This window comes from Scyliorhinus torazame, chromosome 19 (genome assembly GCF_047496885.1).
Source record: "Scyliorhinus torazame isolate Kashiwa2021f chromosome 19, sScyTor2.1, whole genome shotgun sequence".
Classification (NCBI taxonomy): Eukaryota; Metazoa; Chordata; class Chondrichthyes; order Carcharhiniformes; family Scyliorhinidae; genus Scyliorhinus; species Scyliorhinus torazame.
Window position 1 is genome coordinate 89,759,875 of NC_092725.1, and position 16,450 is coordinate 89,776,324.

Sequence of the window (16,450 nt, forward strand, 5' to 3'; positions counted from 1 at the left end):
GAAGGCCACTTTGCCTACTCTACCATTGTCTGACCCTCTGCCATCTGTCAGTGGAACAACTTCTCCTAATTTACTCTCCCATAGTAAATCTCCCCTTGACCTTCTGAAAATGAAATGAATGAAATGAAAATTGCTTATTGTCACGATTAGGCTTCAATGAAGTTACTGTGAAAAGCCCCTAGTCGCCATATTCCGGCGCCTGTTCGGGGAGGCTGGTACGGGAATTGAACCATGCTGCTGGCCTGCCTTGATCTGCTTTAAAAGCCAGCGATTTAGCCCAGTGAGCTAAACCAGCCCATTCTCTGGTCTGAGGAGAACGATCCCAGCTCCTCCAGTCTCTGCACGTAGCTAAACTTCTTCATCCTGAGTAATATACCCATTAATTCACCCCAGCATCCTCTCCAAGGCCTTGACATCCTTCCTAATGTATGGAATTTCTCACACAAGCACATAAAGGTTTAGCGTAAGACACTCGCTTTTGGACCTTGATGGGCCCAATTGTACCTCGGTGTAAGTGGATGGAATTTGAATGAATTAAAATCTCATCTGTTTATACCACCAAAGATCCAGGGTGGGATTCTCCCATTCGGCGGCAGAGTGTCCTCGCCGTCGGAAACGCCGTCGCGTTTCACGACGGCGTGAATGGGCTGCTGGGAGTACCGATTCTGGCCCCTACAGGGGGCCAGCACGGCGCTGGAGCGGTTCACGCCGCTCCAGCCTCCCATCCTGACGTGAACTGGGTACCGCGGGATCCGCGCATGCGCAGTGGCGCCGGTGCCAACCCGTGCATGCGCGGTGGCCTCCCTCGATGTGCCAGACCCGACGCAACTTGGCGCGGGTGTTCAGGGGCCGGCGTGGAAGAAAATAGGCCCTGGGAGCGAGGCCCCATCGGAGGCACCTCCGCCCCCCCCCCGCGGAGTTGGAGCCCCCCCCACAGGCCGCCCTCTGACCGTGCGCGCAAGATCCCACTGGCTGCGACCAGGTGTGGACAGTGGCAGTGGGTCTCTGCCTTTTCAGAGCGGCCGCTTGGCCCACCCGGGCCGGAGAATCGGTAGCCCGGTCGCGTATGGCGGCCCGCCACTAGCGTTGCGCCAAACGCGCCGGCACCAATGGCGCCGATTCTCCGCTCCGTAGAGAATCGCGTGCCGGCGTCGGGGCGGCGTGGCCCGGTTGCGCGGATTCTCTGGCCCGGCCCCGGGCTGGGAGAATCCCACCCCCTATCTACCTTTGAACAACCTTCTCAACTCGCCTTGCCACCTTTAAAGACTCATATATGTGCAGCCCCCAGGCCCCTCTATTCCTGCAATCTATTTAAATTGTACAATTTAGTTTCTATTGCCTCTCATTATTCCTGCATCTCTCTGCATTTCACAATAACTGTTTAAACCAGCATAGGGAGAACAGGTGATAGGAATATTGACTTACTCTGAAAGAGCTGATACACATTTGATGGGCTGAATGCTCTCCTTTTTCTCTGTGCTGTTCTATGATTGTCTGATAAAACACTAATGTGCTCTTTCTTTTTGGCAGCACTCTGGAAACAACATTTGACAGCACTGTCACCACTGAGGTCAATGGTCGAAGCATGGCAGCAGCGACCAGCAGATCGTCGGCCATGTCTTGGAGGCTTGGTCAGTCAAGCCCCCGATTGCAGGCTGGCGATGCCCCTTCACTGGGCACCGGCTATCCTCCCCGCCCCAATTCCAGCCGTTACATTCACCCTGACAGCTCCCGTTACGTGTACACTGCGCCCCTCCGAAGGACAACAGGATCAAGAGCTGGCAATGCCTCCCAGCCAGACATCTCCGAGAAAGGGGGTCCTGATCTCGACATGGCACCCACTGATGTGGACGTGACCGGTTACATGAGTGATGGTGACTTACTGGGAAAGAACATCAGGACCGACGACATCGGCAGTGGGTGAGTGACAGCATGTAACTTCACTTTGAATAACTGTGCCACAGACTGACAGAGAGCAGGTTCCATTACTGATGACAGATGCCTCCTGAGTCAAATGGTTATGGGTTAAAGTCCCACTCCACAGACTTGACCACAAAATCTAGCCCGACACTTTCATTGCTGTCTTTTGAATAAGTATTAAAATCAACACTCCTTCTGTCTTCTTAGAGGGATGTTGAAGATCTCATACTTCTGGTACAAACAGCAGGGAAGCTCTCTCCCATTTTTGGCCAATATTAATTCCTCAATCAACATCACAAAAATAGCTTATCTGATCATTACCACATTGCTGTTTGCGGGATCTTGCGGTGTGCACATTGGCTGCTGTTTTCCTCCATTACAACAGTGACTACACTTCATTGGCAGTAAAGTGTTTCAGGATATCCTGAGCCTGTGAAAGGTGCTGTAGTAGCCCTGTAATGATTTCATATAAGCGTATGACAAGGTTGAGATATTTTAAGTTGGGTTTTTATAAACTCTTTCAATTTGCTCCTTCCTCCGAAGGGCTCATGGCAATGAATTTAAAGCTTGCAAGTAACACATTGATGATGCTAACCAACTGATCCAACGACAGCAATAATGGGAATGGACAGTTCATTTTTATGACGATTGAACAAGCTGAAGGAACAATTAAAATTAAAACCAAAGAACATTCAACAAACGTTGAAACTTGTGATAGCAGCAAGTTTAGAATAAATAAGGAGAAATATTTCCAAGGGCAGGGGGATGGGTAGCAAGATGATAAAGATTTAAGGTGATTGGCAAATGAAAGAGCTGACATAAAAACACATTGGTCTGAATGATTCCACGGGCAACAGGAACTAAGATATGCAACAAATGTGGGCCTCAAGGCCCTGCTTCTTGTCAGGGCGCCTGCCTGAGTATTTTTACATGAGGATGACTAGTAATTGGCTCCTGGACAGTGGCATGTTCCCAAAGTCCAATGAGAGGGACTGTGGGACAGATCCCGGACAGCCCGACTAGGACAGCTGAATATTGCTGAGAACAGCTAGCAACTCAAAATGGAGGCACACTTGGAAACGTGTGGCGAATTTAAAGTTAAAGAAGGGCCAAAATTATTGAGATAGACAGTGCAGAGGTGAAACCTACAAGACTCTGAAGGTGCTTGACAGGGTAAACACCGAGAGATTGTTTCCCCTGACTGGGGAATCCAGATCATGAGGAGAAAGTCTTAGAATAAGAGCCCAATCATTTAAAAACTGAAGAAATATAATAAATAGGAGCAGGAGGAGGCCATTCAGCCCTTTGAGCCTGCTCTGCCATTCATTATGATCATGGCTGACCATCTACTTCAACTTCCGATTAAACTACATTACTTTCAAACTTCAAAATTCTATAATGCGATGGTCACTCTTTCCTAAAGGCTCCAATGCAACAAAATTATTAATTAGCCCTTTTTATTGCACAATGCTGGATCAAAATAACCTGTTCCCTAGTTGGTTCCTCAAATTACTGATATAGAAAACTATCTTGCATACATTCCAGGAATTCGTCCTGCACAACTTTACTACAAATTAGGCTTACCCAGTCTAGGACTGAAATGAGGAGCAATTAGTTTGCTCATAGGGTTGTGAATCTTTGGAATTTTCTACCCAGAGAGTTGTGGATGCTGCGCCATTCAATATATTTAAGTCTGGAAAAGACAGACTCTTGTCTCTCAGGGGATCAAGGGATATGGAGAACGGGCAGGTAAGTGGAGTTGGAGGTGAAGGACAGCCGTAACTGTATTGAATGCCAGAACAGGTTTGACGGGCGGCATGGTCTACCTCTTCTCTTATTTCTTATATTTTTATTGTGACTATCTTTGACCCAGAAGTGGTATAGTAAGGAAAATTTGGAATTGCTTCAAAACTTTTGTGGAATCTGTTTTAAAAATGTTTCAAAGGGACCTTTAAGAGTTTACATCAATTGTAAAGGGATCGATTGAAATTTTCCAGAATAATAATAAGCTAGTCCATGTGACTTGGCCTCTTGACCCAGAAGCAGTACCAACAGGAATTGTGAAGTTAACATGTGAAAGGCATGTGGCTGGCAGACAAAGAAGAGCTGGAGGAAGAAAGCGATCAGCACACAAACATAGGAGCTCATAGGATGCACTGTGTGAGCGAGCTAAAAAGGACTGATATCCGGAAGGCTATGTGAATAGCTCAGAGATGCTAAAGAGATGAGTATTACTAGGAGTGGCCAAACTGTGTACAGGGGTGTTCTTAATTGGTTGGTTGAAAGGGAGTTCTGGAGACCTGCACCAGGAGTTGGCCAACATGGATCATCCACCCGGCACTTTGGCTAAAGATAGTTGCAAATGCTTCAACCTTGTCCTTTACACTGATGTGCTGGGTGTTTGAGGATATATGAGGAGTCTCCTCTGCTGTTTAGTTGTTTCATTGTCCATCACCATTCACAATTGCATGTGGCAGGGCTGCAGAGCTTCAATCCGAATCCATTGGTTGTGGGGGATGACGTCCGTGGGAGACCTGTTGGGGTTCTTGCATCTGGCGAAAATTAAACCCGCCATTAGGGGTCGGAGGAGGGGTTCTATTCGAAATGGAGGCTGTTTATCTCCTTCTTCAATAATTGGTAGTAGTCAGCAAAAGAAGGGTGGTGTGGGGGGGGGTATTGCAAAAATAAAACAGGGCACACATGGTGGGATGGTGTGGTGTTTGTTTATTATGGAAATTGTATATTCAACTTTGTACAATTTCTTAGCTCAACCTATCAAATGCTGCTTCTGCTGTTTAGCATGCATGCATCCAGTGTTGTAACTTTACCAGGTGAAGGTAATTTCACCAACTCTTCCTCCCACTTCCTCTTTATCTCCTCCAGCGAGGCCCTCTCCCTCTCAATCAATTACCCATAGATATCTGAAATCTTCCCCTCCCCTACCTCATCCTCAGACACCAGCTTGTCCATCAACGAGGGGGTGGCAACCGAGGGAGCATAGCCAACTCCTGCCGCACAAAGTTCCTAACCTGTCGATACCTGAACCCATTTCCCCCGGGAGCTGAAGCTTTTCCACCAGTTCCTCCAACCCCACAAATCTATCATCCACAAACAACTCCCTAAACCTCTCGAACCCCCTCCCGTTCCCAGACCCTGTATGTTGAGTCAAACACCTCCGGGATAAATCTGTGGTCCCCACATATTGGTGCCCACAACGACATCATCTCTAGTTTAAAATGTTGCCTAAACTGGTTACAGGCTCTTAACGAGGCTATCACCACCATACTCATACAGTACCTGGCAGGTGAGAATGGAAGAGAGGCCGTAATCAATGCTCTCAAACTCGACACTGTACAGGAAGCTGCCTCCATCCACCCCCAAACCGACCCTCCCTCCATGACCCTTTCCCGAACCTTCTCGTTATTCACCGCGCAGTAGTAGTTCATCAAATTCGGCAGCACCAATTCCCCTGGCCGCCAAACCCTCTGTAGAAATGTCCTCCTAACCCGAGGTGTCTTGCCTGTCCAAACAAAGGTCAAAATCAGCTTACTAATCTTCCCAAAGAGGATTTAGATAAAAAGATCAGGGGACTTTGGAAAATAAATAAGAATTTTGGGAGGACCGTTATTTTCACCGTTTGAATCTGCCCTGCTAATGATAGCAGCAGCGCATCCCACCTCTTCAAATTCCCCTTCGCTACTTCTACAAGGCTGGCCAAATTCAACTTGTGCAACAATGCCCAGCTGTGAGCCACCTGTACTCCCAAATACTTAGACCCAACCGTGCCAGCAATTTCTCCAGGCCACCTCCCTGTCCCTGGGGACTCACTGGAAACACTTCACTTTTCTGCACATTAAATTTATACCACACAAAAGAATCAAATTTACGTAAAACCTCCATAATCCTTCCCACACTGGCGAGGGGATCCGTTAGATACAACAGCAAGTTATCCACGTACATGGACATTTGGTGCTCCATACCTCCCCTCTCTGTACCCCTCCACTCCGTTGGTGGCCTCAGTGCGATAGTCAGTGGTTCAATCGCCAAGGCAAAAAGTAAAGCGAAAGTGGACACCCCTGCCTTGTTCCCCTTTACAATTGAAAGTACCATGAGCTTAATGCGTTAGTACAAACGCTCGCAGTGGGGACCTTATACAACAGTCTAATACAAGAAATAAACCTGGATCCATACCCGAATTGTCCCAGTATCTCAGAGATATTCCCATTCTTCCTGGTCGAACGCTTTCTCCGCATCCATGGAGATTATTACCTTTGGCTCCAAGCCCTACAGGGGTGACTTCACCATTCTATCATGGCTGATATGGTCCTCATCTGCTACCTACAATGTGTGCAGAGCAAGAGCTGGATTGCAAAATCAGCTAGAACACCTCTTCCCTAGAACACATGACCTAGGAGCAGGAGTGGGCAATTTAGCCTCCCGAGCCTAAACACCCTTAATGTGATCATGGCTGACCCCATCCGGGCCTCAACTCCACTACCCTGCCCGTTCTCCATAACCCTTCAACCCATTACCAATTCAAAATCGGGGGATGTCCTGAGGCCATCCTACCGGCGTGCGGCATACTCTTCAAGTACGCTGTTTCTGAGGGGGTGGAGCATCGCAAAAGCTTTTGCGGCGGTGTTCCGATTTTGCCGCAAACGGGGATTCTCCGGCTGATCGCCGAATGTGATTTCGGTGTCGGTGACCAAAGAATCCTGCCTTTCATCTTTTCTCATTGCAACTTACTGTCCCACCTATTATAGTGTCATCTGCAAATTTGGCTATAAAACCTTCTATCCCTGTATCCAAGTCGTTAATATAGACTGTAATTAGCTAGGGCCCAAGGACCAAACTCTGTGGCACCCCACAAGTTACACCTTGCCATCTAGAAAAAGACCCATATATCCCCACTCTCTGACTCCTGTCCGGCAGCCAGTCTTCTATCCAAGCTAATAAATTACTCGGAATCCAATGTCATCTCACCTTGTGAATTAACCTACTATGCGGCACCTTATCAAAGACCATCCAGAAGTCCTATATCTACTACATCTATAGGATCCCCATTATCCACTTTGCTTGTTACATCTTCGAAGAACTCTATCAAATATGTCAAACATGATTTGCCCTTCATAAAACCATGCTGACTCTGATGGATAGTGCTTTGGCTTTCCAAATGTCCTGATGTTACGTCCTTGATAATTGATTCTAACAATTGTCCAACACAGTTGTTAAACTAACTGGTCTGTAATTCCCTCATTCTGCCTCCCTCCCATTTGAATAAGCGTGTTACATTAACATTTTTCCAATCCACTGGAACCTTTCCCATGTCTATGGAATATTATAAACATCAGAATAGCCTCCACCACCCTCTGTCTCACCATCCTTCCTGCCTTCTCTCTCTGTGCCTTAATTGAGATCAATTCTCCCCTGATCACTGCTTTTAACATCTCCCAGAATGTGGAAGGTGAGACCTCCTCACTCTTATTAAACTCTACTTTCCTATAGCTGTAGCTGTCCTCTCACACACACCCTTATCTATCAACAATGCCATACCAACCTCCACAGAGGTCACTGGGCACAACTCCTCTCCAAAGCCAAATCCACATAATGCGGACTGTGGTCAGATGTGACAATTGCCAAATATTCTGATCCAACCACCTCTGGGAGCAATGCCTTGCCCGCTATAAAAAAAAGTCAATGCAGGAGTAAACCCGTGAGTAAATGGAGAACTCCTTCCCTCTCGGATCCACAACCTCCTTCTGTTCCATGAACCTAAGCAACTCCTTCGCCACCCCCAATATCTCCAGGAATTTAGGGCGCGACCTATCCAGTCTGGGGCACGCACACAATTAAAATCCCCCTCCCCCCGAACATAATCAGCCGATGTGACTCCAAATCTGGAAACACCGTCTCAATAAGCTCCATATCCTCCTAATTGTGGCTGCCCCACCACAAAGATCAGCCATATCCTAGTCTTAAAGGAATCCCACAGGGCCTTGACTCGCTCAGATTCCAGATCCACCCAAGATGGCCTCCGCCACCTCACTCCAACCCAGAGTCCAACAAAGAGACCTTCACCGTTAGCAGCCCACTCCTCCCCCCCTCCAACATCCCCATGCCCCCACCTCCCCTCACCCCCCACCAACTCCTCCCCATCCCCAACAAAGAAAACCCAACGCCCTCGGCTCATTATCCCAACCCACAAAGAAAACAACCCCCTTCGCAAATAACCAGCCACGACGTTCTCCCCACTCCGCTTCCGTTAACCAGCATCTCTGCCAGCAGGCTGACCCACGTTGCAGGGAAATGCAAGTTATGTTCACAAAAGATTCCACGCCCAGCTCTCCTACCCGAACCGACTCTTAATTTCGTACCCCAAACCCATCCGTCCCCGAAACCCACTCCCCGCACTTCATGCTCCCCACCATTCCCATTAATACATCCAAAAAACAATACCCCAAATACAGGGTAACAGACATTACAAAAATATAACCCGAAAATCCGCCATGTTGCGCGGCGGCGACTCGGAAAGCAGTGCAGGGCCGTGTACGGCAGCTGGAGCAGTGGGGAGCACTCCGACGCTGTGCTGGCCCCCTGTGGGTACAGAATCGCTGGACCAAGAGGCCCGTTGACACCGGCATGAACCACTCCGGTGTTCACGCTGGCGTCAACACATTGCCGCGTTTTTAGAGAATCCCGGCCTGGGTGTTGGTTATGGAGATTTCTGGGACACTGGGTGTTGGTTCGGGGGATTTCTGGGACACTGGGTGTTGGTTAGGGGGATTTCTGGGACACTGGCTGTTGGTTAGGGGGATTTCTGGGACACGGGGTGTTGGTTAGGGAGATTTCTGGGACACTGGGTGTTGGTTCGGGGGATTTCTGCGACACTGGGTGTTGGTTAGGGGGATTTCTGGGACAAGGGATGTTGGTTAGGGAGATTTCTGGGACACGGGGTGTTGGTTAGGGGGATTTCTGGGACATCGGGTGTTGGTTAGGGGAATTTCTGGGACACGGGGTGTTGGTTAGGGGGATTTCTGGGACACTGGGTGTTGGTTAGGGGGATTTCTGGGACACGGGGTGTTGGTTAGGGGGATTTCTGGGACACGGTGTTGGTTAGGGAGATTTCTGGGACACGGGGTGTTGGTTAGGGGGATTTCTGGGACACTGGGTGTTGGTTAGGGGGATTTCTGGGACACGGGGTGTTGGTTAGGGAGATTTCTGGGACACCGGGTGTTGGTTAGGGGGATTTCTGGGACACTGGGTGTTGGTTAGGGGGATTTCTGGGACACGGGGTGTTGGTTAGAGAGATTTCTGGGACACCGGGTGTTGGTTAGGGGGATTTCTGGGACATTGGGTGTTGTTTTGGGGGATTTCTGGGACACTGGGTGTTGGTTAGGGGGATTTCTGCGACACTGGGTGTTGGTTAGGGGGATTTCTGCGACACGGGATGTTGGTTAGGGGGATTTCTGGGACACGGGGTGTTGGTTAGGGAGATTTCTGGGACACGGGGTGTTGGTTAGGGGGATTTCTGGGACACTGGGTGTTGGTTAGGGGGATTTCTGCGACACTGGGTGTTGGTTAGGGGGATTTCTGGGACACGGGGTGTTGGTTAGGGGGATTTCTGGGACACGGGGTGTTGGTTAGGGGGATTTCTGGGACACGGGGTGTTGGTTAGGGGGATTTCTGCGACACTGGGTGTTGGTTAGGGGGATTTCTGGGACACTGGGTGTTGGTTAGGGGGATTTCTGGGACACGGGGTGTTGGTTAGGGGGATTTCTGCGACACTGGGTGTTGGTTAGGGGGATTTCTGGGACACGGGTGTTGGTTAGGGGGATTTCTGCGACACTGGGTGTTGGTTAGGGGGATTTCTGGGACATTGGGTGTTTTGGGGGATTTCTGGGACACTGGGTGTTGGTTAGGGGGATTTCTGGGACACTGGGTGTTGGTTAGGGGGATTTCTGGGACACTGGGTGTTGGTTAGGGGGATTTCTGGGACACGGGTGTTGGTTAGGGGGATTTCTGCGACACTGGGTGTTGGTTAGGGGGATTTCTGGGACATTGGGTGTTGTTTTGGGGGATTTCTGGGACACGGGGTGTTGGTTAGGGGGATTACTGGGACACTGGGTGTTGGTTAGGGGGATTTCTTGGACACGGGGTGTTGGTTAGGGGGATTTCTGCGACACTGGGTGTTGGTTAGGGGGATTACTGGGACACGGGGTGTTGGTTAGGGGGATTTCTGGGACACGGGATGTTGGTTAGAGAGATTTCTGGGACACGGGGTGTTGGTTAGGGGGATTTCTGGGACACGGGGTGTTGTTTTGGGGGATTTCTGGGACACCGGGTGTTGGTTAGGGGGATTTCTGGGACACGGGATGTTGGTTAGGGGGATTTCTGGGACACGGGGTGTTGGTTAGGGGGATTTCTGGGACATCGGGTGTTGGTTAGAGAGATTTCTGGGACACGGGGTGTTGGTTAGGGGGATTTCTGGGACACCGGGTGTTGGTTAGGGAGATTTCTGGGACACGGGGTGTTGGTTAGGGGGATTTCTAGGACACGGGGTGTTAGTTAGGGGGATTTCTGGGACACTGGGTGTTGGTTAGGGGGATTTCTGGGACACGGGATGTTGGTTAGGGGGATTTCTGGGACACGGGATGTTGGTTAGGGGGATTTCTGGGACACGGGATGTTGGTTAGGGGGATTTCTGGGACACGGGATGTTGGTTAGGGGGATTTCTGGGACACGGGGTGTTGGTTAGGGGGATTTCTGGGACACGGGATGTTGGTTAGGGGGATGTCTGGGACACGGGGTGTTGGTTAGGGGGATTTCTGGGACATCGGGTGTTGGTTAGAGAGATTTCTGGGACACGGGGTGTTGGTTAGGGGGATTTCTGGGACACCGGGTGTTGGTTAGAGAGATTTCTGGGACACGGGGTGTTGGTTAGGGAGATTTCTGGGACACGGGGTGTTGGTTCGGGGGATTTCTGGGACACGGGGTGTTGGTTAGGGGGATTTCTGGGACACTGGGTGTTGGTTAGGGGGATTTCTGGGACACGGGATGTTGGTTAGGGGGATTTCTGGGACACGGGATGTTGGTTAGGGGGATTTCTGGGACACGGGATGTTGGTTAGGGGGATTTCTGGGACACGGGATGTTGGTTAGGGGGATTTCTGGGACACGGGATGTTGGTTAGGGAGATTTCTGGGACACGGGGTGTTGGTTAGGGGGATTTCTGGGACACGGGATGTTGGTTAGGGAGATTTCTGGGACACGGGATGTTGGTTAGGGGGATTTCTGGGACACGGGGTGTTGGTTAGAGAGATTTCAGGGACACTGGGTGTTGGTTAGGGGAATTTCTGGGACACGGGGTGTTGGTTAGGGGGATTTCTGGGACACGGGGTGTTGGTTAGGGGAATTTCTGGGACACGGGGTGTTGGTTAGGGGGATTTCTGGGACACGGGATGTTGGTTAGGGGGATTTCTGGGACACGGGGTGTTGGTTAGGGGGATTTCTGGGACACGGGATGTTGGTTAGGGGGATTTCTGGGACACGGGGTGTTGGTTAGGGGGATTTCTGGGACACGGGATGTTGGTTCGGGGGATTTCTGGGACACCGGGTGTTGGTTAGGGAGATTTCTGGGACACGGGGTGTTGGTTAGGGGGATTTCTGGGACACTGGGTGTTGGTTAGGGGAATTTCTGAGACACTGGGTGTTGGTTAGGGGGATTTCTGGGACACGGGGTGTTGGTTAGGGGGATTTCTGGGACACGGGGTGTTGGTTAGGGGGATTTCTGGGACACGGGGTGTTGGTTAGGGGGATTTCTGGGACACTGGGTGTTGGTTAGGGGGATTTCTGCGACACTGGGTCTTGGTTAGGGGGATTTCTGGTACACCGTGTGTTGGTTAGAGAGATTTCTGGGACACGGGGTGTTGTTTCGGGGGATTTCTGGGACACGGGGTGTTGGTTAGGGGGATTTCTGGGACACGGGGTGTTGGTTAGGGGGATTTCTGGGACACTGGGTGTTGGTTAGGGGGATTTCTGGGACACGGGATGTTGGTTAGGGGGATTTCTGGGACACGGGATGTTGGTTAGGGAGATTTCTGGGACACGGGGTGTTGGTTAGGGGGATTTCTGGGACACTGGGTGTTGGTTAGGGGGATTTCTGCGACACTGGGTGTTGGTTAGGGAGATTTCTGGGACACGGGGTGTTGGTTAGGGGGATTTCTGGGACACGGGGTGTTGGTTAGGGAGATTTCTGGTACACCGTGTGTTGGTTAGGGGGATTTCTGGGACACTGGGTGTTGGTTAGGGAGATTTCTGGTACACCGTGTGTTGGTTAGGGGGATTTCTGGTACACCGTGTGTTGGTTAGGGGGATTTCTGGGACACTGGGTGTTGGTTAGAGAGATTTCTGGGACACCGGGTGTTGGTTAGGGGGATTTCTGGGACACTGGGTGTTGGTTAGGGGGATTTCTGGGACACGGGGTGTTGGTTAGGGGGATTTCTGGGACACGGGGTGTTGGTTAGGGAGATTTCTGGGACACGGGGTGTTGGTTAGAGAGATTTCTGGGACACTGGGTGTTGGTTAGGGGGATTTCTGCGACACTGGGTGTTGGTTAGGGGGATTTCTGGGACACTGGGTGTTGGTTAGGGGGATTTCTGGGACACGGGGTGTTGGTTAGAGAGATTTCTGCGACACTGGGTGTTGGTTAGGGGGATTTCTGGGACACTGGGTGTTGGTTAGGGGGATTTCTGGGACACTGGGTGTTGGTTAGGGGGATTTCTGCGACACTGGGTGTTGGTTAGGGGGATTTCTGGGACACTGGGTGTTGGTTAGGGGGATTTCTGGGACACTGGGTGTTGGTTAGGGGGATTTCTGGGACACTGGGTGTTGGTTAGGGGGATTTCTGGGACACTGGGTGTTGGTTAGGGAGATTTCTGGGACACGGGGTGTTGGTTAGGGGGATTTCTGGGACACTGGGTGTTGGTTAGGGGGATTTCTGGGACACGGGGTGTTGGTTAGGGGAATTTCTGGGACACGGGATGTTGGTTAGGGGGATTTCTGGGACACGGGGTGTTGGTTAGGGAGATTTCTGGGACACGGGGTGTTGGTTAGGGGGATTTCTGGGACACTGGGTGTTGGTTAGGGGGATTTCTGGGACATCGGGTGTTGGTTAGGGGGATTTCTGGGACACGGGATGTTGGTTAGGGGGATTTCTGGGACACGGGGTATTGGTTAGGGGGATTTCTGGGACACGGGGTGTTGGTTAGGGGGATTTCTGGGACACGGGGTGTTGGTTAGGGGGATTTCTGGGACACTGGGTGTTGGTTAGGGGGATTTCTGGGACACTGGGTGTTGGTTAGGGGGATTTCTGCGACACTGGGTGTTGGTTAGGGGGATTTCTGGGACACTGGGTGTTGGTTAGGGGGATTTCTGGGACACGGGGTGTTGGTTAGGTAGATTTCTGGGACACGGGATGTTGGTTAGGGGGATTTCTGGGACATCGGGTGTTGGTTAGGGGGATTTCTGGGACACGGGATGTTGGTTAGGGGGATTTCTGGGACACGGGGTGTTGGTTAGGGGGATTTCTGGGACACGGGGTGTTGGTTAGGGGGATTTCTGGGACACTGGGTGTTGGTTAGGGGGATTTCTGGGACACTGGGTGTTGGTTAGGGGGATTTCTGCGACACTGGGTGTTGGTTAGGGGGATTTCTGGGACACTGGGTGTTGGTTAGGGGGATTTCTGGGACATCGGGTGTTGGTTAGGGGGATTTCTGGGACACGGGGTGTTGGTTAGAGAGATTTCTGCAACACCGGGTATTGGTTAGGGGGATTTCTGGGACATTGGGTGTTGTTTTGGGGGATTTCTGGGACACGGGGTGTTGGTTAGGGGGATTTCTGGGACACGGGATGTTGGTTAGGGGATTTCTGGGACACGGGGTGCTGGTTAGGGGGATTTCTGGGACACGGGGTGTTGGTTAGGGGGATTTCTGGGACATCGGGTGTTGGTTAGAGAGATTTCTGCAACACCGGGTGTTGGTTAGGGGGATTTCTGGGACACGGGGTGTTGGTTAGGGGGATTTCTGGGACACGGGGTGTTGGTTAGGGAGATTTCTGCAACACCGGGTGTTGGTTAGGGGGATTTCTGGGACATTGGGTGTTGTTTTGGGGGATTTCTGGGACACGGGGTGTTGGTTAGGGGGATTTCTGGGACACGGGATGTTGGTTAGGGGATTTCTGGGACACGGGGTGCTGGTTAGGGGGATTTCTGCGACACTGGGTGTTGGTTAGGGGGATTTCTGTGACACGGGGTGTTGGTTAGGGGGATTTCTGGGACACGGGGTGTTGGTTAGGGGGATTTCTGGGACACTGGGTGTTGGTTAGGGGGATTTCTGGGACACGGGGTGTTGGTTAGGGGGATTTCTGGGACACGGGGTGTTGGTTAGGGGGATTTCTGGGACACGGGGTGTTGGTTAGGGGGATTTCTGGGACACGGGGTGTTGGTTAGGGGGATTGCTGGGACACTGGGTGTTGGTTTGGGGGATTTCTGGGACACGGGGTGTTGGTTAGGGGGATTTCTGGGACACTGGGTGTTGGTTAGGGGGATTTCTGGGACACTGGGTGTTGGTTAGGGGGATTTCTGTGACACGGGGTGTTGGTTAGGGGGATTTCTGGGACATCGGGTGTTGGTTAGGGGGATTTCTGGGACACTGGGTGTTGGTTAGGGGGATTTCTGGGACACGGGGTGTTGGTTAGGGGGATTTCTGCGATACTGGGTGTTGGTTTGGGGGATTTCTGGGACACTGGGTGTTGGTTAGGGGGATTTCTGGGACACGGGTGTTGTTTAGGGGAATTTCTGGGACATGGGGTGTTGGTTAGAGGGATTTCTGGGACACGGGGTGTTGGTTAGGGGAATTTCTGGGACATGGGGTGTTGGTTAGAGGGATTTCTGGGACACGGGGTGTTGGTTAGGGGGATTTCTGGGACACTGGGTGTTGGTTAGGGGGATTTCTGGGACACGGTGTGTTGGTTAGGGGGATTTCTGGGACACGGGGTGTTGGTTAGGGGGATTTCTGGGACACGGGGTGTTGGTTAGGGGGATTTCTGCGACACTGGGTGTTGGTTAGGGGGATTTCTGGGACACTGGGTGTTGGTTAGGGGGATTTCTGGGACACGGGGTGTTGGTTAGGGGGATTTCTGGGACACGGTGTGTTGGTTAGGGGGATTTCTGCAACACCGGGTGTTGGTTAGGGGGATTTCTGGGACATTGGGTGTTGTTTTGGGGGATTTCTGGGACACGGGGTGTTGGTTAGGGGGATTTCTGGGACACGGGATGTTGGTTAGGGGATTTCTGGGACACGGGGTGCTGGTTAGGGGGATTTCTGGGACACTGGGTGTTGGTTAGGGGGATTTCTGGGACACGGGGTGCTGGTTAGGGGGATTTCTGGGACACGGGGTGTTGGTTAGGGGGATTTCTGGGACACGGGGTGTTGGTTAGGGGGAATTCTGGGACACTGGGTGTTGGTTAGGGGGATTTCTGCGACACTGGGTGTTGGTTAGGGGGATTTCTGGGACACTGGGTGTTGGTTAGGGGGATTTCTGGGACACGGGGTGTTGGTTAGGGGGATTTCTGCGACACTGGGTGTTGGTTAGGGGGATTTCTGCGACACTGGGTGTTGGTTAGGGGGATTTCTGGGACACGGGGTGTTGGTTAGGGGGATTTCTGGGACACGGGATGTTGGTTAGGGGATTTCTGGGACACGGGGTGCTGGTTAGGGGGATTTCTGGGACACGGGGTGTTGGTTAGGGGGATTTCTGGGACATCGGGTGTTGGTTAGAGAGATTTCTGCAACACCGGGTGTTGGTTAGGGGGATTTCTGGGACACGGGGTGTTGGTTAGGGGGATTTCTGGGACACGGGGTGTTGGTTAGGGAGATTTCTGCAACACCGGGTGTTGGTTAGGGGGATTTCTGGGACATTGGGTGTTGTTTTGGGGGATTTCTGGGACACGGGGTGTTGGTTAGGGGGATTTCTGGGACACGGGATGTTGGTTAGGGGGATTTCTGGGACACGGGGTGTTGGTTAGGGGGATTTCTGCGACACTGGGTGTTGGTTTGGGGGATTTCTGGGACACTGGGTGTTGGTTAGGGGGATTTCTGGGACACGGGTGTTGTTTAGGGGAATTTCTGGGACATGGGGTGTTGGTTAGAGGGATTTCTGGGACACGGGGTGTTGGTTAGGGGAATTTCTGGGACATGGGGTGTTGGTTAGAGGGATTTCTGGGACACGGGGTGTTGGTTAGGGGGATTTCTGGGACACTGGGTGTTGGTTAGGGGGATTTCTGGGACACGGTGTGTTGGTTAGGGGGATTTCTGGGACACGGGGTGTTGGTTAGGGGGATTTCTGGGACACGGGGTGTTGGTTAGGGGGATTTCTGCGACACTGGGTGTTGGTTAGGGGGATTTCTGGGACACTGGGTGTTGGTTAGGGGGATTTCTGGGACACGGGGTGTTGGTTAGGGGGATTTCTGGGAC

The 16,450-nt window shown here is 51.5% G+C and overlaps 1 protein-coding gene across 16 annotated transcripts in view; it reads left to right on the plus strand.

The window, feature by feature from the left end:
* The window catches only part of nav3 (neuron navigator 3), a 1,340,243-nt gene that overhangs the window by 1,076,964 nt on the left and 246,829 nt on the right, over positions 1-16,450 (plus strand). For all 16 annotated transcript variants that reach the window (XM_072484719.1, XM_072484722.1, XM_072484724.1 and 13 more), the window contains one exon: positions 1,531-1,920. In XM_072484719.1, coding sequence (XP_072340820.1) covers positions 1,531-1,920 — 390 coding nt within the window. The remainder of the gene's footprint in view (positions 1-1,530; positions 1,921-16,450) is intronic.